Consider the following 25,503-nt stretch of genomic DNA (forward strand, 5'->3'; position numbering starts at 1 on the left):
GAAGTTTCAATTTAATTGTTTAATCAAAGAAAATTGTGAAATTTGGACTTTTGTCATCTAAATTTAATTTTGGAGTTATTGTCGAAAATTGAAGTCATTTTTGGGAAAAGTGGTTGAGTTTTTAATTGGAAGTTGTTGGAGAAAAAAAATGGAAAAAGAACAAGTTTGAAGGGAATAAATAAAATAACATAAAATAGAATACAATAGAATAGAATAAAATAAATATATTATTTTATTTATTTATTTATTTTAATTTATTTTCTTCTCCTTTCCCCTTTCTTCTTTTCCATCACGCGACCCCCAACCTCTCGTTTCTGCTTCTCTTCACGCCGCCAACACCCACACAGCCGCTGCCACCATCCGACGAGCGGAGGCACCGTCGAGTTTGCCAGATCTGAAATCGTTCACCGGCGTCGCTTCCCTCAGACGTCGCCCAGCCCTCATCCGCCAGTCGCGACCATCTGCTCCAGCCCAGCCGCACGTCAAATCTAAAGGCCCAATCGCGAGCGTCCCTCGCGCCACAGCACTCGCAGCCTCTAGTCGTACGTCCGCTTAGATCTGAAGCATGGTTGTTCGCGTCCGCCATTCGCGAGCCTGCCAAATGCCGCCCGAAGCCACTGCATCACTTTCTTCTTTACGTCCTCCGTCCAGCCACTACTTAAGCATCGTTCACTCTTGCCATCACCGAATCTATTGATTTGGGTAAGATTATGCTATTTTAATTGGATTTCTTGGCCAATGGTATTTTACTTCAATCTATTGATACACATTTATTTGGGTTTTAAAATCGAGTTTTGGAGAAGCTTTGAAGTTAAAAGTGTGCTGTCAAGAAGATTTGGAAGTGGTTTCAACATGCTTTTGGGTAAGTTTTAGGGTCTTTGTTGATCATTTTTGGATACCCACTAAGTAATGGCTTATTTGTTGATTTAGTTGTGATATAAAAGGTTGGAATTGAAGGTTCAAAGCAGCTGTCCATCGAGATTAAAGGTTGGATTTGTGACTAGAGTTGTTGGGATGTATTGATTTTATAGCATGAGGTGATGTTCGGATCAACACACTTGGGTAAGATTATTAGGAATTATTTGGTTAATTTGATTATTGGAACTAAGCTCTTATTATTAATTGTAAATTTGGATTATGTTTAGGTCTGATTCAAGATTTATCTAAGCTAGGAGGAAGATTAATTTGCTTGTCACTTAGACATAATTTTAAGTAAGTAATCTTACTACTGGAATTGCCCACGGGCCAGACACTAGATATATGCTAGCATATTAAATTAATATCAGAACAGAACGATAGCATGATAAACGGATAGTATAGTATGACCGATATATGTTCTAGTATGAGAATCTGAAAGATTTATTTGTGCATGTAGACACTTGCATGCTAGTAAGAGATGATACTTGATTCACTGAGGTTGTATTTGATATGAGGATATTGAGGCGTATATGCATGTTATATAGCCATGATGTTGAGGTGTATATGGATGTTGAAAAACCATATTGTGATAATTGTTATGTTAAGACTGTGATAGTATCTTTACTGATTAGTTAGATGTCCACTAGGTATTGTGTTTCCTTCGAGATTCACCAAATTGTGTTTCCTTCGGGATTCACCAGATTTTGTTTCCTTCGGGATTCACCAGATATTTTGTTTCCTTCGAGATTCACCAGATATTGTGTTTCCTTTGGGATTCAACAGATTGTGTTTCTTTCAGGATTCACCAGATTGTGTTTCCTTCGGGATTCACCAGATTGTGTTTCCTTCGGGATTAACCAGATATTTTGTTTCCTTCGGGATTCACTGGATTGTGTTTCCTTTTGGATTAACCAGATTGTGTTTCCTTCGGGATTCACCAGATATTGTGTTTCCTTCAAGATTCACCAGGGGTTGTGTTCCCTTCGGGACTCACCAGAGGTTGTGTTTCCTTCAGAACTCACCAGAGGTTTTGTGTCTTTTGGGAGGGGTTGTGTTTCCTTCAGGATTCAACAAGGGTTTTCTTTCCTTCGGGATTCACCAGAGGTTGTGGGCATACTTAACTAAATAGGATCGAAACCAGTGTTCATGTATGTATGTGTCCCATGAGGACTAGAGCAGTTTTTATGTTCCACCAGAGGTAGGCATCTAAAGGACATAAATGCCTAGTCCGACCCCAGTAGTGGGATTACTTACTGAGTATTTTATACTCATCCCGTCTCATGTTATTGTTTCAGGTAAAGGTAGAGATGCACTAACGATTAACAAGTGGAATTCATGATCAAGCCACTGGAACTAGTTTTATGCTTCCGCTCATGAGATTTAGATTTCTTTTCATGTTTTTCTTAACTTTCAGTTTGGATTTTTGAAACTTACTATTAAAAATTGTTTTCAGACTTATTTATTATCATTTATGATTTATGGGTACCCTATTGTTGTTTTTAATATTTGAATTTAATAAAAGGCTTTTGAACTTACCTTGTCAATTTAACATTTATTTTACCATAAAAAGGTGTCGTTCTAAGTTCCATGCATGCATGTATTTAGTAACGGCCTAACTTAAGTCCTAGGGAGTCGGGTCATTACAGTTGGTATCAAAGTCCATATTTTGTGTTATGTAGACTGACTTACTATGTAAGTCCAGATTGTCCCTGTGACCCATGAACGGATTCCTCGTCATCGCCAGGTATGTCCTATCAATTACAAGTTTTATGATAGTTGTGCATTAAAATATTTGTTTAGCTTAAATGCACCAATTATGTTCTAATGCTAGGTCAGTGACTTGTTAAAAGTTATTATAAGAGAATTATCATGTACGACACTATAAAAGGAGGAAAATAAAATAAAATAAATTATGAGGTCACTTGGCACTAGTTTATCTCATGGAAATTATGTTATGAACGAATAAATACATATATCTCAGTTTAGAGATCTCAAAGATTGATGAAACTACGTAGGTTTATGACAGTTTAGAAATATAGGTATGTATATGTTTAAGCCGAGGAATGAAATTGTCTTGACAAGAATTCATTAAGGACTAGTGTTATGTTTTGTGGTGCAATTGGAGGTAGTATAAATAAATTCCTTCACATGGAACATTCTCGAAAATAAGATTAAAAATTGTTTTATGGATATGAAGGACAAGAAGAAGAGACGATGGATTTATTAAAGGTTTTGAGATATTAAAAAACCCAACATTTTGAGAAGAATTTTAGAAAGGATTCATAAGTCATAATCACTTGGGTAATACTACGACTTGATGAACTAGGTAAAGTATGTGTAGTGATATGAAGAATTCTTTTGGAATATCCTGCTAAGTTGATGTCATTAAAGGAAGCCAAAATAGTTAGGCATGAGTTTGGACTTAAAGGGGATAAAGGCAAGGTGTTATTTGTTTAGGTTGAAGGATTATTTTAGAGTACCTAGATTAAATCCATAGCGTAGTTGTGATGAAGAGATCCAAGTTGGGCAAATTTGAAAAAACAAAAGTTTTTCGAAGTTTAAAAGCATGAAAATTGGCAAAGGAGAATTCTACAAGATGGAAATTCTTAGTGAGAGAGATAAGACTTATAGAGGAGTTAAGTAAAATATAACTTAGTAAAGAGATTATGTTTCACTTGGACAGTGAAAAAAAAAAGGAGGGAGGTGTCTTGAATTTAGTGGTTTTATCAAAGATAAGTATAAAGGAGAGAAAAGTATCCAAGGAAGTTTACTCTTTTGGAAAGAGAAAGGAATTTAATGTGTTCAAAACTCCTAGTTAAGTATGCTTTGGAGGCAGGATATAGGGGTTACAAGATATTTGTTTTGGTGTAAAAGAAGAATATCTAATTATCATGTGGGACTTTGGGACAATATGTGTTAGATGGAAAGATAGCTTACATAGATGATTGAGTATGGAACTTTGTTTTAACACAAGAATCTGATACGAAAATAAAAGGTTGAGAAGAGATAAGCTAAAAAGGAGTTACTAGTAACAGTAGATATTGAAGAACTATTGACATGGTATGTTGAGGCTTTATTAGTTAAGAGGTAAACCATTGAGGGCATTAGTATGATTTAAGGGATTTTGACTTTGTGTGCTAGTTGGAAACATGAACTAGTGAGACCATTAATTTGATTGAAAAAGGAAATTAATCCAGCTCGAGGTAGGCAAAAGTAGTATATGCACAAAAGTAAGTAAATTGGATCTCTCAATATCACCATTAGCATAAGGGATGGACTTGGTAATAAGGTTGAGTTGATAACAAGAAGTTGCTATAGGTGGGTCTTGGGCAGTACAGGATAGTATGTTTTCTCTTGCATGGGCAATGAGTTAACTATCTCTAGGGAGTACGTGATTCAAGCTATGACTTATGAATCAAGAAGGTTTTATCGTAAAAACTAACTCTAGGGATCAATTACGGTTATTATGAGGTTATGAAAATTTGTTATCAATTGAATGATGCTTTAGCATCCAATGACTTCAAAACCTCATTTTCGGAGGGAATTTTAGACTCATCCGCTACAAAGTCTAAGCAATGATATGTGATTGTTTTAAGCTTAAAGAATAATATGAAGATTGGCTCAAGCAAGTTTTATAGCCCATGACAGTATAGAGCCTCATGATGAATTTTTTATGAATGCGAGACTTAATTAGACAGAGTTATTCTCAGATATATAGACCCTAAGAAAGACATCACAGTCAACGCTTCTAGCGTAGAAGCAGTTTTCAGTTGACCAGATTTTTTCTGGTACGTATCTTCAGATGACGCATTATATAGCATGACCAGTTTCTCCACTACACATATGAAGTTTTCCCTTTGACCGAATGGTAAGCTCAGGTATATGTTTTTAGTGGGTAAGAATTTCTTAAGCTCACAATAATTTTCATAGTTCTCAGCTTGAACATGTTAAAATATTGTTGGTTTTTAGCATCTTAAGTTTCATAGTTATATATGGAAAGGGTTGTCATATTTTTTTTATACTAATTTCAGCTATGTCAAACAACGACCCTCGTTTTACATCAAGTTTTTGGAAGAGTCTCCAGTTAGCATTGGGTAATCGATACCGAAGATCAGAGCTCGTATGCAAACGGCTCAGAGTAGGCAGAAAAGTTATTGCTGATGTTAGGTGTAAGGACCTAGAATTTTAAACTGGTGGTAAAGTGTTCTCGAAGGAGGCACATATGAGAGGTGTTCTGAGGATTGGAAGGAAAAGGAAGCTAAGTCTGCGATTTATTGGACCTTTTGAGGTCTTGGAGTGAGTTGGTCTTATACCTTATCGGTTGGCGTTGCCATCATCACTCTCTTCAGTTCATAACGTTTTCCATGTTTCGATGCCGAAGAAGTAGTCAAAGGGCAAAATAGTCATTTGGTCAAAGTCAAATTTTGACCAAAAGTCAACATTTTGACTTTTCATGATTTTTCCCGTGTTGACTAATTTTGACCTCCTGAGAATGAATCCGCATTCATTTTTTCGAAATTCAAATCAAATTTGAATATAAGGTCGGTCAAAGTTTTATTTTTCAAAGTCAAAAGTCAACTCTTTGACTTTTTACATCTTTGACCATTTCCATCATTTCCGAGCTTCCAAAATGAACATTTTTATATTCTTGATATTTAAATCATATTTAAATATTAAAGCTGTATCTCTAAGTTGAAAAACCCGACTACTATATCACATATACTTGTCGGTTTCTCCCTCTCTACATAATTCGAACAATTCGAATTATTCTATCATACTGTTCTAAGTTTATTCCATATGAGCTAGTAGGAGAATCTAATGAACCTATAGATCATCGGCTCCAACGATCCGAGATTAGCTAGCTAAACTCTTTAAACGGAGCTAATCAATATTCGTTAACTAATGGGTCATTCCACTAAAGTCCCGTAGTTGCACTCCCCTCACTATAGATATATTTGTGTCCATTTGATATAACCATGATTAGTAAGTTAATCCTTCATAGGTTGTTCGTAATCTCGGCTGGGTCATAAAAACCATTTTACCCCCAAGACTACATCTTGTTCCTTAAGTTCCACTGATCCTCTAATGAACAATGGGTTTAAGGTCCAACCTATAAACTGAATCCCTCTCGAGCCAATGAGAGGATGAGGCCCCTTGTTCAAGACCTGGATTCAGTACTAAAGGGAACAGCCTATCTACTATCCCTATAATGGGTAGGAGTGAATTCTCTCTTGCACCCTATGTTCCCAACTATCCACCCGATCTTACCCCTGAAATGGGAGGCTTATTGGGCCAGCGATATTGAGCTACCCTCACCTATGCAGATCTAAGGATAATTCCGAGTGAACATGAGTTCATAGTTAGCTCAGGATTAAGATTAAGCTACCTAGGTCATCAATTAACGAAATAGTCAGTTTTATACATAAAATGACATTTAGAACGTAAAAAGTGACTATTTCATGGTTCAGTCTTATGTAAACTCTTTACATAGGATGCCCCCACTCACATATCTCTATATGAACGATTCAGGATCACATCGTTTGTACTAACTGCAAAGTGGGCCGCATCCATAGTGTCCCCAGAATAAGGCGCCTAACCTTATTCATATACTATAGACCATTTTGGCTATATATTTGAACTTGATCCATCTTTATGTCACTACATAAAGTTTAAACTACATTAAATAGCCTTAGGACCTTAGTTTATTGGATTCAAGATTACAATTTCAATAACAAATTTATCGAAAAACAAAACAGAACATGTTTATTAATTTACAAACTACGAGTTTTAGGACATAAAATCCAACATCCGTCACATGTGGTGGACTATGAACCATTACGATTGAATGACAACTTGAGCTACGAGGAGAAACCTGTAGAGATTCTCGCTAGAAAGGTAAAGACATTGCGCTGCAGGGAGATTGCATTTGTGAAAGTCCTGTGGCAGAATCACCAATTCGAGGAAGCCACTTGGGAATGAGAGGATGAGATGAGAGCCCAATACCCGGAGCTTTTTCAGGAATGAACTTTCGAAGACGAAAGTTCTTTAAGGAGGGTAGAATGTAACGTCCCAAATTTGTGTTCCTATTATACTTTCGGTAATTTCTAGTATTGAAGGGAATTTTTGGAATTTTGGAAATTTAATTGGATTACTGAGTTGTAATTACTAATAAAAGGATGTTTCAATTTAATTGTTTAAGTAGAGAAAATTGTGAAATTTGGACTTTTGTCATTTGAATTTAATTTTTGAGTTATTGTCAAAAATTGAAGTCATTTTGGGGAAAAGTGGCTAAGTTTTGAATTGGAAGTTGTTGGAGAAACAAAAAAGGGAAAAAGAACACAGGTTGAAGGGAAGAAATAAAATAACATAAAATAAAATACAATTGAATAAAATAAAATAAATATATTATTTTATTTTATTTATTTATTTATTTTTATTTTCTTATCCCTTTCCCCTCTCTTCTTCTTCCCTCACGCGACCCCCCTACCTCTCGTTTTTGCTTCTCTTCACGCCGCCAACACCCACACAATCGCTGCGACAATCCGACGAGCGGAGGCACCGTCGAGTTTGCCAGAACTGAAGCCGTTCACAGCGTCGCTTGCCTCAGACACCGCCAAGCCCTCGTCTGCCAGGCACGACCGTCTGCTCCAGCCCAGCCACGCATCAGATCTGAAGGCCCCAGCCGTGAATGTCTGTCGCCCATGTTGTTCGCGAGCCTCCAGTCGTACGTCCTCTTAGATCTGAAACCCGACTATTCGCGTCCACCGTTTGTGAGCCCACCCAATGCCGCTCGAAGCCGCTGCATCACTTTCTTCTTTACGTCCTCTGTCCAGCCACTACTTAAGCATCGTTCACTCTTTCCATCACCGAATCTATCGATTTGGGTAAGATTGTGCTATTTTAATTGGATTTCTTGGCCAATGGTGTTTTGCTTCAATCTATTGATACACATTTGTCTGGGCTTTAAAATCGAGTTTTGGAGAAGCTTTGAAGTTAAAAGTGTGCTGTCAAGAGGATTTGGAAGTGGTTTCGTCAAGATTTTGGGTAAGTTTTAGGGTATTTGTTGATCATTTTTGGATACCCACTAAGTAATGGCTTGTTTATTGATTCAGTTGTGATATAAAAGGTTGGAATTGAAGGTTCAAAGCAGCTATCCATCGAGATTAAAGGTTGGATTTGTGACTAGAGTTGTTGGGATGTATTGATTTCGTAGCATGAGGTGATGTTCGGACCAACACACTTTGGGTAAGATTATTATGAATTATTTGGTTAATTTGGATATTTTAACTAAGATCTTTTTATTAATTGTAAATTTGGATTATGTTTAGGCCTGATTCAAGATTTATCTAAGCTAGGAAGGAGATTAATTTGCTTGTCGCTTAGACATAATTTTGAGTAAGTAATCTTACTACTGGAACTGCCCACGGGCCAGACACTAGATATATGCTAGCATATTAGATAAATATCAGGACAGAACGATAGCATGATAAATGGATAGTATAGTATGACCGATATATGTTCTAGTATGAGAATCTGAAAGATTTATTTGTGCACGTAGACACTTGCATGCTAGTAAGAGATGATACTTGATTCACTGAGGTTGTATTTGATATGAGGATATTGAGGCGTATATGCATATTGTATAACCATGATGTTGAGGTGTATATGCATGTTATAAGACCATATTGTGATAATTGTGATGTTGAGACTGTGATGGTCTTTACTGATTATTTAGATACCCACTAGATATTGTGTTTCCCTCGGGATTCACCAGATTGTGTTTCCTTCGGGATTCACCAGATTGTGTTTCCTTTGAGATTCACCAGATATTGTGTCCTCTTTGAGATTCACCAGATTGTGTTTATTTCGAGATTCACCAGATTGTGTTTCCTTCGAAATTCACCAGATTGTGTTTCCTTCGGGATTCACCAGATATTGTGTTTCTTTCGGGATTCACCAAATATTGCATTTTCTTCAGGATTCACCAGATTGTGTTTCATTCAGGATTCACCAGATATTGTGTTTCCTTTAGGATTCACCAGATACCGTGTTTCCTTCGAGACACCCTAGGGGTTATGTTTCCTTCGGGATTCACCAAGGGTTGTGTTTCTTTCGGGATTCACCAAAGATAGTGAGCATACAGTAGGATAGAAACCAGTTTTTCATGTATGTATGTGTCCCATGAGAACTAGAGCAGTTTTTATGTTGCACCAGAGGTAGGCATCTAGAGAACATAGATGTCTAGCCCGACCCCAGTAGTGGGGTTACTTACTGAGTATTTTATACTCATCCTATCTTATGTTGTTGTTTCAGGTAAAGATAGAGATTCACCGGCAATTGACAAGCGAAATTTGTGATCGAGTCACTGGGACCAGTTTTATGCTTCCGCTCAGGAGATTTAGATTTTTTTTCATGTTTTTCTTAACTTTCAGTTTTGATATTTGAAACTTACTATTAAGAATTGTTTTCAGACTTATTTATTATCATTTATGATTTATGGGTACCCTATTGTTATTTTTAATATTTGAATTTAATGAAGGGCTTTTGAACTTACCTTATTTATTTAGCATTTATTTCACCATAAAAAGGTGTCGTTCTAAGTTTCATGCATGCATGTATTTAGTAACGGCCTAATTTAAGTCCTAGGGGATTGGGTCGTTATACCTAAAGTCTCGTGTCCTGTAGTTTGTAAACACAGTTTGTACAAACGCTTCTAATGTATAGTATATGATATTTTCTTCACTTCTTGACTTTGCACATTGGATATTTTATTTGCTTTACCACAAACCAATAAACTAAAATCCATAGTTGCTATTTTGTAACTTAAGCATGTATGTGGTGACATACAAATGGATCATGTCGTAAGTGATAACCAAAATGGTCAGTGGTATATGGATAAAGGAGGGAAACCTTATCCTGGTAATGCTACAGATGTGACTTGCTACAGATGGTCTGATCCTGATCATTTATGTGGGGACATGCGAGCGGGGACATCCTATACAAAGAGTTTGTTAAGACCTGACCATGAACTATTAACGTCTCGTTATATAACGTCATTCATGACAGAGACTGCACTTCACTAGGATGACCATAGGTAACATGAACTCAATCTTGAGTGAGTTGGGAACTCCTGCCATTGAGGATGGTCCTTTGATTTGCATGGGTACGAGTGGTCAGGTCGTCGACTCAAACCTACCATTTTGGGGATTCGTTTGATTTGGGAGTTGGGAACTCAGCTACACAAGATGGAATTCACTCCTTCCCCGAAGCAGGAGTAAGTAGATAGATTTCTCCCTTAAGGGCTGATCCCGAGGCTTGAACGATGTGGCGCCACACACCTTCTCATGGCCCAAGAGGTGTTTACAATAGTGGGACTATGTTGTATTGTTCATTAGAAGGATCAGTGGTACTTAATGAATTAAATGTAATTATTGAGGAAAAAGGATAAATTGGCCCAGTTGTACTTACGAGTATCTGTGAAGGGTTATCATACTGTTGATTGGTTATATTCGATGGACACAGAAATATATATGTGGTAAGAAGAGCACAGTTTTCGGTCTTTAGTGGAATGCCTGACAGTTAATGGATGGTGAATCTCGTGGCTAAAGAGTTTAGTCAGCTATTCACGTACCGTTGGAGCTTCGAGCCATAGGTCATTAGGTCCCCTTGGTAGCTCAATGGATTCAAGTTGAGAATCAGTTTTTGGGTTAGTTTGAAATGTTCAAATTGACTAGAGGGAGTTTGATTATATATGATATGATTGAACTGATTAATTATATTTGATATGATTGACTGTATGTATGAAATACATTAATTGGAGAAAATTGGATATAAATATGATTTATATCTAGTGGAGGAGAAAACACTATGGTTTATATGTGATATTAAACAATAAGTTAATGAATATAACATGATTATATTTATTTGTTGGACAATTATGGGATAATTGGCCACCGGTTTCTCCGTAACTGTGCGTTAATCGGAAGTTCCATTCGGTTTTTGTAATTGAAGAATAAAATGAAAATTTTTTTCATTTTGCAAAGAACACGGTTAACTGCACAGTGTGTTTGCTGCCCATCGCTTAGAAAAATCAGAGACTATATGATAGTTGTAGGAATGTATCAGCAACATCGGAAGCACAAGGATCATCTAAACACTCTAATTCACTAATTTCGGCAAAATATAAAGCATACTCTTGCAGAAAACAAGTGAGTTTCAAGACATACCTCTTGTAGAACTTCTTCAAAGCTCATTCTCCAGCTGCTATCTTCTTCGAATCTTGTTGCAGACCACCTTGAGATCTTCCCCACTATTCTCTTGGTACTCTAGATTGAGTTGTGGGACTTAAAACAAGCTTGAATCAAGGGATTAAGGAGAATAGCTCACATCAGCAATCTTGTTGAAGAACCCTTTCTTCAACCCGAATTTTCTCTAAAATGCTCTATAGATTGCATGCCCAAATTTCATAAATTAATTTTTAAATAAAACTTAATTAATTTAATATCAAATATTAAATTAATTTTTACACGTATCCATCTTTATATATTTAAATCATATTTAAATATAAATTCTCCTATTCCGTTTAATTCTCAAATTAAACATGTAATTATATCTCATATAATTACTAATCCCTTTAATTCTAATTTGAACGTTTCAAATCAACTTATCACGCTATTCTAGAGCTAGTCCGTTACAAGCTAATAGGGGGACCTCACAGACCTACGAATCATGGGCTCCAACGATCTGAGATTAATTGGCTAAACTTATTAGACCAAATTAATCCTCATTCGTTAACTAATGGGTCACTCTACTAAAGCCCATAGTTGCATTCCCTTCATTATAGATATATTATGTCCACATGATTTAACCATAATCACCGAGTCGACCTTTCACAGGTTGTTCGTAATAACGATTGGGTCAAATATCTATTTTACCCCCGAGATTGCGTTTTATTCCTCAAGTTCCTACTGATCCTCTAATGAACAACTGGTGCATGATCCAATCACTAAACCAAACTCTCTTAGCCTAGTGAGAGGGTGGAGCCCCTTGTTCAAGACCTAGATTCAGTACTTAAGAGAACAACCTTTCTCTTATCCCTAAATCGGGTAGGCGTGAACTCCGTCATGCACCCTACGTCCCCAGCTATCTATTCGTTCTTACCCCTGAAATTGGAGTCTTATTGAGCCAGCGCTGTTGAGCCAACCCTCACCTATGCAAATCTAAGGGCAATCCCAAATAAACAGGAGTTTATAGTTAGCTCAGGATTAAAATCAAGTTACCTAGGTCATCTAAGTGAAATAGTCAGTCTTATATAGTAAACAATGTTATAAAGTAAGAATGACTTATTTCTTGGTCCGATCTTATGCAAACTCAATGCATAGGACGCCCCCAATCCTCATGTCATAATTTGTACGAATTAGGATCACATCGTATGTAGCACTTTACAACTCTTTGTAACAACTACAGAGTAGACCGCTGATGCGTTATTTTATTGAATGGAAATATGGATGATATGTGTTGGTGGAATTACGTTGTGCACTCAAGTTTCCCCAGCGGAATTCAAGTAATTCAAGTGTAAATTCCCCTGAGTTTCCTGGAAAGTCCAGGGTTGATCACAGGGACTTGTAAAAATAGTTTGCATTGATAATTTTCTTATGAAAACTTTACGGTAACCGGGTAAATAAATGAAGTAGTTGGTTTATTATTGTATTGATAGAAAGAAATAAATAAATGCGGCGGATTTGAGAAACAAAGTTGCGTTGATAGAAGCAATGAGTATGCAATGAACGGGTTGAGAAGATCTTTAGCTAGCGTTACTTGGGAATGCGTCAGACTATGCGATCATGCTACTACCATGCACAACAAGTCATTTTCTAATGGAAAGGCAATGCTCCTAAATCTAGGACGCACGTGTTGCATGCAAAATGTCCGTAGAGCTTATTCCTAAGTCTCTACTCTCGTCCTATGCATTGATGCAAAATGCAAGAAAAAAAGTGATCGCATACAATCATATCTTATTGCTAAGATGCATGCGATGCGTTGATAACAAATAGTGCTTATCTCCCGTTTATGCGTTCTAATCTGGTTCTTCCAAGCCTAGATTCTGACCTGACCTTCCCAAGTCTAGATCCTGTCCTTAGACTACCCTCCCGAGTATCTCTAATAGACGAATGAGGCATACATAAACAAGATAATCACGTAGAATGAGGATTCCCTCGTTGTGCTAGCTAAACGCTTCTCAACCCATTCAACTAATTTAGTTACTCATGCGTGAATCATAGAGAGTGAACAGATATAGAGACAGAAATTCCATTCTTATATATATGTTAAGTATATAATGCTAATAAAGTTAAGGTAGAGAGCCTGGTAGCAATTCCTTGCTGACTGGGGCTTTTTACACTAGAATCTCTATTCTGAACTAAAGATATTCCCGCTTTCGCAGGAATCGGCCCTCTCTCCGTCTTAGTAGCTTCTGGTGCTCTCCCAAGCTTGCTGGAATGATCTACCGACACAACTTCTTCCTCGCGTCCGCCTTAAAAAGGTGAAAGAATACTATGGGCAGAGGCGTGAACTAAAAATGGTGAACTAATCAAGTGTTTAACCCCTTCTCTGAAGAGTGCACTTGGTATTTATAGGGCATCAAAGGGTGAAAGGCGACTTTTCTTTCCTAGTTGTTCAGATGGGACAACTTTAATTCCTGACTGATGTGACGGATAATTGTCACTGATAGAGCTGGATATACTTTGTGACCGTTATCAGCTGTCAACTTAATTTAGATCCGACTGCTGTCGCTTTCTGTCCCATCGATCTTAATTGTCCTTTCGTCCAGATGCGTCCACCATGTTGTGGTGATTCTTCTTGGGTGAATATTTGCAAGCGCGATCAATGCAAATTCTTGCGGTGAAGTTGCGCTCGACTGATGAATTCCCTATGATCGCAATCTCTGCAATGCGTTAACGCATATTCTGCATAAAAAATATGAAAATCAATAAATGCGTTGACACATGCGATCGCACTATTATTAGATTTTATGCTTAATGGACGCAATTTATCATTTTTCATCAACGCAATCCATCATTGTTTATAACTTAGCACTATGAAAACATCATTTCTGCCCGTTATCACACCCCCAAATTTAAACAATGCTTGGCCTCAAGCATAAGCTAAAGATTCCTTTAGCAAGTCCACCACAAAAGTTCTTTTCCTAGATTCCTCAAGGATACTTCGTTCAAATCCTATATACTAGAATTTTCTTAAGTCTTATTCAAGTCTACTCTTAAAATATTTCTAAGACCTAGGGACTGCAAGTTTAACTTTCCAAAGGACTTTACTAAATTCCGGAACATCGCATGATTTATTTTAAAAAGAAAATTTCCTACTGGGGTGACAAAAGATTTATCCTTGCACAAAAATTTTCTTTATTGCTATTTTTTTTTTTACCTTGTGCTGATCCAAGTGCCTTGCCTTCGTTTTGGTTTGCCCCTATGGGTGTCATGCGGACATCCAACTACGAGCAATGCACTCTTTCTCATACTAAACTCATACCGATTTGGCATTTGAGTTGCGGTCATCGATTTATGCGTTGATCCTGGTAACTTACTTTCGTTTTGGCTTGCCCCCACATATGTCATGCGGACATCCAACTACGGGTGTCTTTCACAACTTAACTCTTATCAACAAGGGTTTCTCCTTTGCGTTGACAGCGGAGTTGTTATTCTCAGATTTTTTTTTTTTTAAGAGAAAGAACATAGCAAGGTCGAAATTAAATACCTCACCCTCAAATTTAAAATGTGGCAATGTCCCCATTGCCAAAAGATGAAAATAAGTTATGCAATGTTCTAGAATGCGTTGTAAAGAGAGTTTGAAAGAAAGCTAGCAAACCCCTAACTTCTAGAAATGTTTTATGAGGTGACTATCTTAAGATTTAGTTGACTCTAATGTATACGAAAGAAATAGAAGCATATTTTTCATCATTGAAATCTTACTTGGCAAAGAAATAGAATGTGGTAAACTACTAAATTTATCTACTTGTTAAATGATTGCGGTAATAAAAAAGGATGCGATGATAAAACTTTGAAAATAAAATGCAATGTGATAATGCAGAATTTGAAATGAAGATAAGGAAGAGTATACCCCCAAATTTGCACTGTCGCCTGCATTGGATTGACGCATCCATCCTTGCAGTGATCTTTGCTACTGCGGATTGCGGTAATGTAGTGAGATCATTTACTTCTTCTGGTGATATCTTCGCAATCCCGTGCCTTAATTATTGTAAACAGACAAAGAGAGGGTCAGCTGATTTTAAACAAAACAACAAGAGTTTTTTTTTTCTTTTTGAAAGAAATGAAAAACTGATAATAGAAAAATGACGAAGAGTTAAATGTTCAAGAGTTGAGTAAGGAGTAGTTCGGGTTTTCCAACTTTGCAGAGGCCTTGTCTGGCTGGAAATCTCCTATGCAATAAGCCTTTATCCATTGTCCATTAACTTTAAATGTTCGACTGCCATCCTCGATGATCAGTTCCACCATACCTGTGGAAATATTTCCTTGATGATGAAGGGACCGGACCAGCGCGATTTTAATTTTCCTGGGAAGAGCCGCAATCTCGAATTGAAGAGTAAGACTTTTTTCCCGGCTTGGAGGTTCTTGCCGCATATGCGTTGATCATGCCAACGCTTGGTGCGCTCCTTATAAATTTTTGCATTTTCATATGCGTTGTTCCTCCATTCTTCTAGCTCGACCAATTTCATTTTTCGCGCTTCCCCTGCTTTCTCTAAATCGAAATTCAATTTCTTGACCGCCCACAAAGCTTTATATTCCAACTCCAATGGCAAGTGACACGCTTTGCCGAATACTAACGCATAGGGGGACATGCCTATTGGTGTTTTAAATGCGGTCTGGTATGCCCAAGATGCATCATCAAGCTTCACTGTCCAATCCTTCCGCGGAGGTTTTACTACCTTTTCAAGTATCAATTTAATTTCACGGCTGGACACTTCAGCCTGACCATTTGTTTGCGGATGGTATGCGGTGGCCACTTTGTGAAGGATATTGTATTTGCACAGCAGCTCCTTTATATGGTGGTTGACAAAGTGCGATCCTTCATCACTTATGATGGCATGGGGAGTGCCAAAACCCGTGAAAATCTTTTTCTTCAAGAACTGAGAGACTACTACCGCATCACTTGCGACACATGCAATTGCCTCTACCCACTTGGAGACATAGTCAACGGCTAATAGAATATAGTGCTTACTGTTTGAAGGAGGGAATGGTCCCATGAAATCAATCCCCCATACATCGAATAATTCCAGCTCCAAGATAGTATTCATCGGCATTGCATTCTTCCATGAAATGTTGCCAGTGTGTTGACACCGATCACATTTCATTGCGTAGTCAGCAGCATCCTTGAATAATGAAGGCCAAAAGAATCCACTTTGCAGAACTTTGGTTGCAGTGCGTTGTCCTCCAAAATGCCCTCCATAAGGTGAATCGTGGCACTGTGACAATATGCGTTGTTGAGCAACATCCGATACGTATAATCAAATGATTTGGTCTACACCTCTTTTATACAGATTCGGCTCATCCCAATATTAGTGTCTGCATTCATTCTTGAGCTTCTTCCGTTGATGGTAGGTGTATTCTTCAGGAAATTGTTCACAGACCAAATAATTAACAATGTCTGCATACCATGACAATCCTTCTATGCGAAACAGCTGCTCGTTCGGAAACACGACACTCACTTCAGATTCATTGCGGTCAACTTCAGGATTCTCTAGTCTGGACAGGTGATCCGCAACTTGATTCTCTGTCCCCTTTCGATCAATTATCTCGATATCAAATTTTTGAAGGAGGAGAACCCATCTGATCAATATCGGCTTTGCGTCCTTCTTTGTCATCAAATATTTGATTTTCGAGTGATCAATATGAATGAGTACCTTGGTTTCCAACAAGTATGCCCAAAATTTTTCAACGCAAAAATCACAGTCAGGAGCTCTTTTTCAATGGTGGTATAATTAAGTTGAGTAGGGTTCAGGGTTTTACTCACATATACGATGGGATGAAAAATTGTTTTCTTTTTTTGCGCTAATGCAGCTCCCATCGCATACCCGCTTGCGTCGCACATGATTTTGAACGACAGTGTCCAATCTGGCGCAATTAAGACGGGTGCGGTAATCAGCGCATCCTTTAAAATTCGAAATGCGTTGAGGCAATTGTTATCAAATTCAAACTTTCTGTCTGCCTCTAGTAACGCACTCAATGGTCTTGTTATCTTAGAAAAGTCTTTAACGAATCGTCTATAGAATCCGGCATGCCCCAGGAAGCTTCGTACTGCCTTCATGTTGGTTGGAGATGGAAGCTTTTCAATTGCGTCAATCTTTACTTTGTCCACCTTCAACCCTTCTCTAGAGACCTTGTGCCCCAACACTATACCCTCCATCACCATGAAGTGACATTTTTCCCAATTAAGCACCAGGTTCGTCTCTTCACATCTTTTGAGAATTTTCTCCAAATTGGCCAGGTAGACTTCATAAGTATTCCCATAAACAGAGAAGTCATCCATAAATATTTCTACTGAGTCCTCGAGAAAATCTGAAAAGATTGCCATCATGCACCTCTGTAACTTGCTTGGCGCATTGCAGAGGCCGAACGGCATGCGGCGAAAAGCGAATGTCCTATATGGGTAGGTGAATGTGGTCTTGTCTTGGTCTTCAGGAGCTATCATGATTTGATTGTACCCGGCATATCCATCCAAGAAGTAGTAAAAATTATTCCCTGCTAGTTTGTCCAACATTTGATCAATAAATGGCAATGAGAAATGATCTTTCCTTGTGGCCGCATTCAGCTTGCGGTAGTCCATACAGATGTGCCATCCAGTGATGGTCCTCTGCGGTATTAATTCATTGTTCTCATTGGGGACTACCGTCATTTCGCCCTTCTTCGGCACACATTGCACGGGGCTGACCCATGTGCTATCGGCAATGGGATAGATAATGCCCGCATCCAGCCATTTGATAATCTCCTTTTTGACGACCTCTTTCATCGCAGGGTTAAGTCTACATTGATTTTCAATAGTTGCCTTGTGGTCGTCTTCGAGACGAATGTGGTGCATGCAGTACGCGGGACTAATTCCTCTGATGTCAGCAAGTGTCCAGCCGATTGCTCGTACGTACTTCTTGAGAATGATTATCAACACATTCTCTTGTTCTGCGTTGAGCGCAGAGGAAATTATTACCGGCAGCTTCTCATTCTACCCCAGAAATGCGTACTTTAGATGTGTTGGTAGGGTTTTTAATTCAAGGGTTGGTGGTTCCACGAGAGAACGTTGCGTTATTTTTCTTTCTTCCTTCAGCTCTTCTTCTTGCGTTGCGATCAATTCTTCTTCTCTAGTTGTCTTTTCTACGATCGCATTGCAAGCAACTACGGATGCGTTGGCATCCTCTTCTTCATACTCTTCATCAGACCTTTCTTTTTCAATCAAATTCAATTCATCTTTTGAATCTGGCAGGTCTTCCTCATCAAGAAATTTCATGGTGTGAATTATGTTAAATTTGAGCTTCTGTCCGTTGATGCACAAAGTGATCTCTCCCTTGTGCACATCAATTTAAACACGACCTGTTGATAGGAAAGGTCACCCCAAAATGATGGACACATCTTTATCGACCTCATAATCCAGGATGATGAAGTCAGCTGGCAAAATGAATTTATCAATGGTGATCAGCATGTCCTTCACCTTTCCTTCTGGATGAATTTTGCTTATTCTGCATTATTTATCAGTGTTAATTCTATAAATTCTGATGAGTGATCCAAGATGAAAAATAGACGATTGCGATAGATAAAAAAAATGACGCGATAAAAAAATGAAACATGGGAGTTGATGGAGCTTTCAGTAATAAGCAAGCTCTTGGAGTAAAATGGGTGTACAGAACAAAGTTAAAATCAAAGGATGAAGTTAAAAAAAATACAAAGCAAGACTTAGGTTACAAGTGGGAATATGGTGTGATTTATGAAGAAATATTTGTTATTGTGATAAGAATTAAGACCGTTCAATTGAGTTTGTCTTTAGCTGCTCAAATTGGGTGGAAAGTTTATCAAATGGATAAAATCCACTTTTTTTAATGGATACTTGAAGGCTTGGTATAGTCGCTTCAACAGTTTCTTTCTAAAGACAAGATTTCGAAAATTTCCTTATGAGCATGCATTCTATGTCAAAGAAGAAAAACATGGGAAATTGCTTATTGTTTCACTCTATGTTGATGATTCACTTTTTCCTAGAAATGATAAATTGTTGTGTGATGATTTTAAAAATTCCATGAAATGAGCCATATTGGTCTCATCCATTACTTTTCTAGGAATTGAAGTCAATCAAAAGATAGAGAGATTATCATCTCACAATAAAAGTATACTCGTGATTTGTTAGGAAAAAAATCAAGATGGAAAATGTTTTTTCTTGTATACGCCCATGGATGCAAATCTGAAATTGAGCAAGGATGATATTGGAGAAGAAGTTGATCCAAGTTTGTATCAAAATTTAGTTGGAAGCTTGATGTACTTGACTACAACAAGACCTAATATTTTATTTGTTACAAGTATGTTAAGTAAATTCATGACAAGCTCAAAGAGAAGTCATTGAGAAGTAATAAAAGAGTTCTTCATTACATTCTTGGCATTATTAATTTTGGAATTTATTACAAGAAAGTTCCAAAATCAATGTTGGTTGATTTATGTGATAGTGGTTTTTTGTCATAACATTATCAAACAAGTATATTCAAAGGAGTGAAACTGTTTCATTTTGTGATAATGGTTTTTTGTCATAACATTATCAAAGAATCCATTTTTTTATGGAAGAGCAAGCATATTAGAATCAAGTATCATTTCATTAGAGATTTGGTTAAAGATGGAGAAGTGACAATGAAATATTGCAAAACTCGGGATCAAGTAACAGATATTTTTACAAAGACATTAAAATTTGACTTACATGTTAAGTTAAGAGAAAACTTGGAGTTGCTCAAGTCAAGATTAAGAGAGGATGTTAAAATTAATCTAAACATATATCTAAATACATGAATTACATTTAATTATGTACATGAATAGTTGAGATTAATGGGCTAAAAGCATTTTTCATCTTAGCTAAAGCAACTCAGCCCTAATACTAAAGATAAGAAATACAACCATTAATATAGGGTTATCTTTTTAAAAAAACGATAATTAAGAATTAGTCAAAACAAGATTCAATCTTATTTGTGTATGCATAAATGATATTACGATTTTATGTTTAAAGCAAAATATTTCCAAGAGCCCTATCTTCAGCCTGGTCATAAACATAAACCTACTCAAAACTGCATCAAACTGTTCCCAAGTACATGAAACCAATTTAAGTTCAGATACAATCATGGCCCCTCATTCAAGCAAGATTCAAGTGTCACATACCTCGGATATTGAGTGATCTATTGTCTCTGTTTCTTTTTCTTGGAACCACCAGAAAGAGCAGCTTTTATCTTCGTCCACTCTGCTACCGACCAAGAATTTCTCATAAAAGGGCAAGTTTCGCCACTTATTACATCGAATGAACCTGCTTGCTGTGGCAAATTACTCTCAATAATTTGGGTTGGAGAGGGCTTACACTCTTGCACTGCTGGTGGTTCCTTCTTCTTGACATCATTCCAGGCAATTTCGTCTTTTCGAATAACAAATGCAGCAGACTCGTCTTCAGCTATACATTGACTGTCCTGCTTTTTCGAAGCATTAATTTCACTCCGAGCAGAGAGATTAACATTGATAGCATCAGATTCCCCTTGTACCTGCTTTTCATAAGTATTATTTGGTAAAATTTGTGTAATACTGAAGGAGGTGATTTCCTCACTGACCAATTGCGTCCATGAAGATTTTTGCCGCCATGAAGAGCCTCTGCCTTTATTCGAAGTGACATTTGGAATGGTACATTGGGCTTCTGGGAAGCTCTCCACAGATATCATTTCTTCTGATATACTTTTCGATATTGGGTCAGCTACAACATCAGTATTTCTGTTAGGAGTTGAATGAGCTAGATTCAGATCAGCAGAAGAAGCTTCCTCTCGATCCTCTGAAGCAACCGAAGGCAGCACGTCTGTAATGCTGAAAGAAACATTGATCTTCCCAGATTGAATTTCATCCATTTTACTTCCCAATACTGCAGCAGTTGCAAGGTCGCTATTTCTGTTAGAAGTTGAATGAGCTAGATTAAGATTATCTGCTTCTGCTTGCTCTTCATTTGCTGTAGGAACAGAAGGCAGTATGTCTGAGATGCTAAATGAAACATTACTCTTATCATGAATAAGTGTCTTCCATGAAGATTTATGAGAACGTGAAGATTGAATCGGTGGACCTCGATCAGGAGCTTGAGGTCTTGAGGATCTAGCTGGATCATATGATGGATCAGTGCCCCCATAGCTGGTAGAGATGCTGGGTACTGATTCATTACCATCAAATTCCTCACTAATAACAGATTTCCTTTTCTTGCTTTGAACTCTACTATTATTTTTCTGGTCCCTGGCCGCACCCTGAAACGGTCCACTTTTATAAGTATACCTCAACTCAAAGTTCAAGATAATAAACTCTAATTAAATGTAAAAAACCAAAACACTGCAACAAACCCTTGTAATAAAAATTGCCTCTCAACAACAAATAGATAGAACAGTAATTGTGATGATGGTGGCAAGATTCTTAACCTTACTGCTCCCATGAGCTTTGAAGATTTTATTTCCACTGTTCAATGGCATAGTTTTGGAATTGCAGTTACTAGCCATCACATTAAGCACAAGGTTATCTTCATCACTGTCCACTTCATTATCTTCAAGTAGTTGATTATCAGTCAATGTCGAAGAGTTGTGTTTATCATTGAGTGCCATGGTCCCTTTACAACTAGATTGAGAAGCTTCTTGTCTCTCAAAGAGCTTGTTCAGCACTGCATTCATCATCTTGATTTCATCTTCATCCATTCCACCATTCTGAGCATTCAAATCTCTTGTTTGTGTGTCCTTGGAATTGCCAATGGGAGAAGAAACATTATGCTCTTCACAGTCACAAAAATGCACAGGAAGAGGAGGTACCTCAACATGTGGAAAGTCGTATTTGTGAGTACCTGTTCCACTAATTGGCAAAGACTTCACCTGTAAACCAAATTTCATATTCAAGAATCCAATGAACAACCATTAATTGCATCACTTCAAAATGAAAACTCAATAATCAAAGAACTACCTCTCCTAAACTTGGAAAGAAAATCCGGATGTGCTGAGACTTGGCGACATGCTCAGTAAATTCTGGAGCAACAACCTCCATGTCTGCACCAACATTACTATCCGTAATTTGAGCATCTTCCTCCCACTCCCGTCTCAAACGTGCAAGATAATTTTCCTTGGCTTTCTCAAGCCTTAATTTTCCTCCTTTCCAAGCACATCCATTGTACTGTGTATAAGAATATCGAACTTTTCAGCAGCTAAACCACGCCGTTTAATTCATGAAGAGGTACGAACAGTAAATCAATCGAACTAATATTAGGTTAAAATCGCAACCAGATATGGAGATATGCACATGAACATTCATGAAAAGGAAAGGTAATCTACACCGTCGCTCGCCAATCGAGTGAAGAAGGAATCAAGAAGATAAACTTACAGTGCTAAAAAGTTTGGAGAGGGAAGATTGGAACGACGGAAAGAAGTCGACATAAGCGAAGCTGCGAGATTTGGTACGAATGAAATCGACGGCCTCCACCACGCCGCCGACGCTCTGAAAAACCTTTCTGAGGTCGTCTTCGGTCATGGCGGCACCCAGTCCTCCGACGTAAATTCTCATCCTTTTGGAGGCGCTTTCTTCTTTTTCCATGGCTTTTCTTCTTCTTCTTCCTAGAGCTCAAAGTTCCAGGTTTCCAACAGTCGCCCAAATGCACTTCACTGACGAAACTTTGGGTCAAAACTTCAGGCCCTCTTTGGGGGAGGTGAAAACATAGAAAGCAATTTTTTGAAGTTACAATTCGGGGAGTCTTATAAATTATTAAATTTTTATTTTGCGACTAATAAGTTTTTTCCTTTTTTTTTTTAAGTCTAATATGTCGATTGAAGATTCAAAATTAAAATAGAGTTGTCAAAACGAATACGTTCAATTAGCATACGAATGCACACGTTTAACTTTGGAGCTCAACGAAAAGAAATGTGCACCTTATTGGTATAGGTAATGATTTTTATTCCTTTTCCGAAGCCGAGATAAATAGATAAATTGCTCCGCTGATTTCGGGTCTTGAACAATGTGGCACCACACCCTCTCTTGTCCCAAGAGGGGTTTAGTCATTATGATCTATTGTTCATTAGAGGGATCAAAGTTAGATCTAACTATAGGGGCAAAATGGTAATTTTAGCCCAACTATACTTACGAGAAATTTGTGAAGTCACCATGGATTGGTTATATCCAATAGATACATAAATTCATGTGTAGTGCGAAGAATGCAGCTTTCGGTTTTTAGTGGAGTGATGGGCATTTAACGGATGTTGGGTAATTTATTTAAAGAGTTTAATTAATTATCCAGACCGTTGGAGCTTCAATCTACAGGTCCATCTCTTTAATTAATTATCCAGACCGTTGGAGCTTCAATCTACAGGTCCATAAGATCCCCTGTGTAGCTTTAATTGAGAATTAATTTTAGATTAATTTGAAGTGTTCAAATTAATAGAAAGAATTAATTATATATGATATAATTAATTTGATAGATTATAATTTAAGGTAATATGATAAGAAATTGAATATAATTCAAATACTAATTATATGAATGAGATTCATGTAATTAAATTTAATATAAATATGATTTATATTGAGAGGAATTAAATATTTGGATATGATCCAAATATCAATTATATGGATGAGATTCATATAAGTGAATTTAATATAAATGTGATTTATATTAAATGTCATGTATTGTTGAGAGAAAATAAATCTATAGGTTATGTTGTATTTGATGCAATATAAAACTATAGGCTATATGTTATATTTGATATTATTGGGGTTGATGCCCTAAATCTCGTAGAATCCTATAGTTTGTAAACCTTATACGTACAAACTCTTATGTGATTAATAATATATGATATTTTTATTCATTTTATCTATAAAATATGTGATATTTTAGTTGTATTAACCATAAACCAATAAACTAACATCCAAGGTTATCGCTGTAACTTAAACATGTATGTGAAGACATACAAGTGGATCATGTTTAAATGGTAACCTAAATGGTCTGTAGTAGATGGTTAAGATGGGTACCTTATCCTTGTGACACTACGAGTATGACCTGCTTTGTAGGTGTTACAATTGTTGTAAAGTACTACAAATGATTTGATCCTGATCATTCATGTATAAACATGTGAGCGTGGATATTCTATACAAAGGAGTTTGTATAAGACTAGACCACGAAATGTTTAGTCTCATTATATAACACCATTCATAATAGAGACTCACAATTCACCAGGATGACCATAGGTAACATGACCTAAATTTTGAGTGAGTTGTGAGCTCCTGCCTATGAGGGCAGTCCTTTGATTTGTATGAGTGAGAGTGGCCAGATTGTCGACTCAACAAACATACCATTTTGGGGATTCGTCTGATTGAGAAGTTGGGAACACAGCAACATAAGAAGGAATTCACTCCTTCCCCGAGGTCGGGGAAAGTAGATAAATTGCTCCCTTAAGGGCTGATTTCGGGTCTTGAACAATGTGGCACCACACCCTTTCTTGGCCCGAGAGAGGTTTAGTCACAGTGGGACTATGGTCACAGTGAGACTATGATCTGTTGTTCATTAGAGAGATCAGTGGTACTTAAGGAGTTAGATGTAACTATAGGGGAAAACGGTAATTTAACCCAGTTATACTTACGAGCAATTTGTGAAGGGTCATCATACTGTTGATTGGCTATATCCAATGAACACAGAAATATATCTGTAGCGCAAAGAGTGCAGCTGTCGGTCTTTAGTGAAGTGTCCGACAGTAAAGGATAGTGGATAATGTAATTAAAGAGTTTAATTAATTATTCACGTACCGTTGGAGCTTCAAGCTACAGATTCATAAGGTCCCCTTGATAGCTCAAAAGGATTTAGTTGAGAATCAGTTTTTTGGTTAATTTGAATTGTTCAAATTAATAAGAAGGAATATAATTATATATGATATAATTAAATTGATTCAATTATATATGATATAATTTTCATAATGTATTTGATACATTATTATTTGATTGGAAGAAATTAATATTTGAATGACATTCAAATAGTTATTAAAATTTAATATAAATATGATTTATATTAAATGCCACAAAATGGAGAAATGAACTATAGTTTATATTGTATATGATACAATATTAAAACTATATATTATGTGTTATGGTTGATATAACATATAGTTTAATATAAATAAGATATGATATAAATAAGATATAAATAAGATATGATAAGTTGGTTATCATATTTATTTATATTAATTTTACTATTTGGATAATTATTCATTTTTTCTCTCCAACCACCTTAGTGGGTGGTTAAGTAGTTTTTATGGCAAATGGAATAAAAGAACTATTCTCT

General features: G+C 37.0%; 1 protein-coding gene and 2 long non-coding RNA genes across 5 annotated transcripts; 2 read left to right on the forward strand and 1 right to left on the reverse strand.

The window, feature by feature from the left end:
* The first annotated feature begins 256 nt into the window (after nt 1–256).
* Nucleotides 257–1,481, forward strand: LOC120072330. Of its 2 annotated transcripts, none has more exons than XR_005480418.1 (3): nt 257–702; nt 793–862; nt 931–1,481. It is a non-coding gene; the product is annotated as an uncharacterized LOC120072330 (long non-coding RNA). The 2 variants fall into 2 exon arrangements; XR_005480417.1 differs by having other exon boundaries at nt 945–1,481.
* A 5,119-nt stretch (nt 1,482–6,600) lies between these two features.
* LOC120072329 lies at nt 6,601–9,408 on the forward strand. Its single transcript, XR_005480415.1, has 2 exons — nt 6,601–8,313; nt 9,232–9,408. It is a non-coding gene; the product is annotated as an uncharacterized LOC120072329 (long non-coding RNA).
* A 9,129-nt stretch (nt 9,409–18,537) lies between these two features.
* On the reverse strand, nt 18,538–22,912 carry LOC120072327. Of its 2 annotated transcripts, XM_039024800.1 has the most exons (5): nt 22,566–22,912; nt 22,152–22,358; nt 21,623–22,063; nt 20,346–21,454; nt 18,538–18,676 (listed from the first exon to the last, which is right to left on the reverse strand). In XM_039024800.1, the coding sequence occupies exons 1-4, from the start codon at nt 22,773–22,775 to the stop codon at nt 20,363–20,365; spliced, it is 1,950 nt and encodes a 649-aa protein (XP_038880728.1). In that variant the 5' UTR covers nt 22,776–22,912; the 3' UTR covers nt 18,538–18,676; nt 20,346–20,362. The 2 variants fall into 2 exon arrangements, with proteins under 2 accessions (XP_038880728.1, XP_038880727.1); XM_039024799.1 differs by lacking the exon at nt 18,538–18,676 and having other exon boundaries at nt 20,106–21,454; nt 22,566–22,911.
* Nucleotides 22,913–25,503: the final 2,591 nt, after the last annotated feature.

Source organism: Benincasa hispida, chromosome 2 (assembly GCF_009727055.1).
Source record: "Benincasa hispida cultivar B227 chromosome 2, ASM972705v1, whole genome shotgun sequence".
Taxonomy (NCBI): domain Eukaryota; kingdom Viridiplantae; phylum Streptophyta; class Magnoliopsida; order Cucurbitales; family Cucurbitaceae; genus Benincasa; species Benincasa hispida.

Bases quoted from the DNA above. Each gene is read 5' to 3' on its own strand.
- LOC120072327 (XM_039024800.1), bottom strand. From the start codon at position 22,775: ATGGAAAAAGAAGAAAGCGCCTCCAAAAGGATGAGAATTTACGTCGGA. The intron at 22,064-22,151 runs GTAGTTCTTTGA...TTTGGTTTACAG, and splicing joins TCTTTCCAAGTTTAGGAGAG to GTGAAGTCTTTGCCAATTAG. The intron at 21,455-21,622 runs GTTAAGAATCTT...GGACCGTTTCAG, and splicing joins AAGCTCATGGGAGCAGTAAG to GGTGCGGCCAGGGACCAGAA.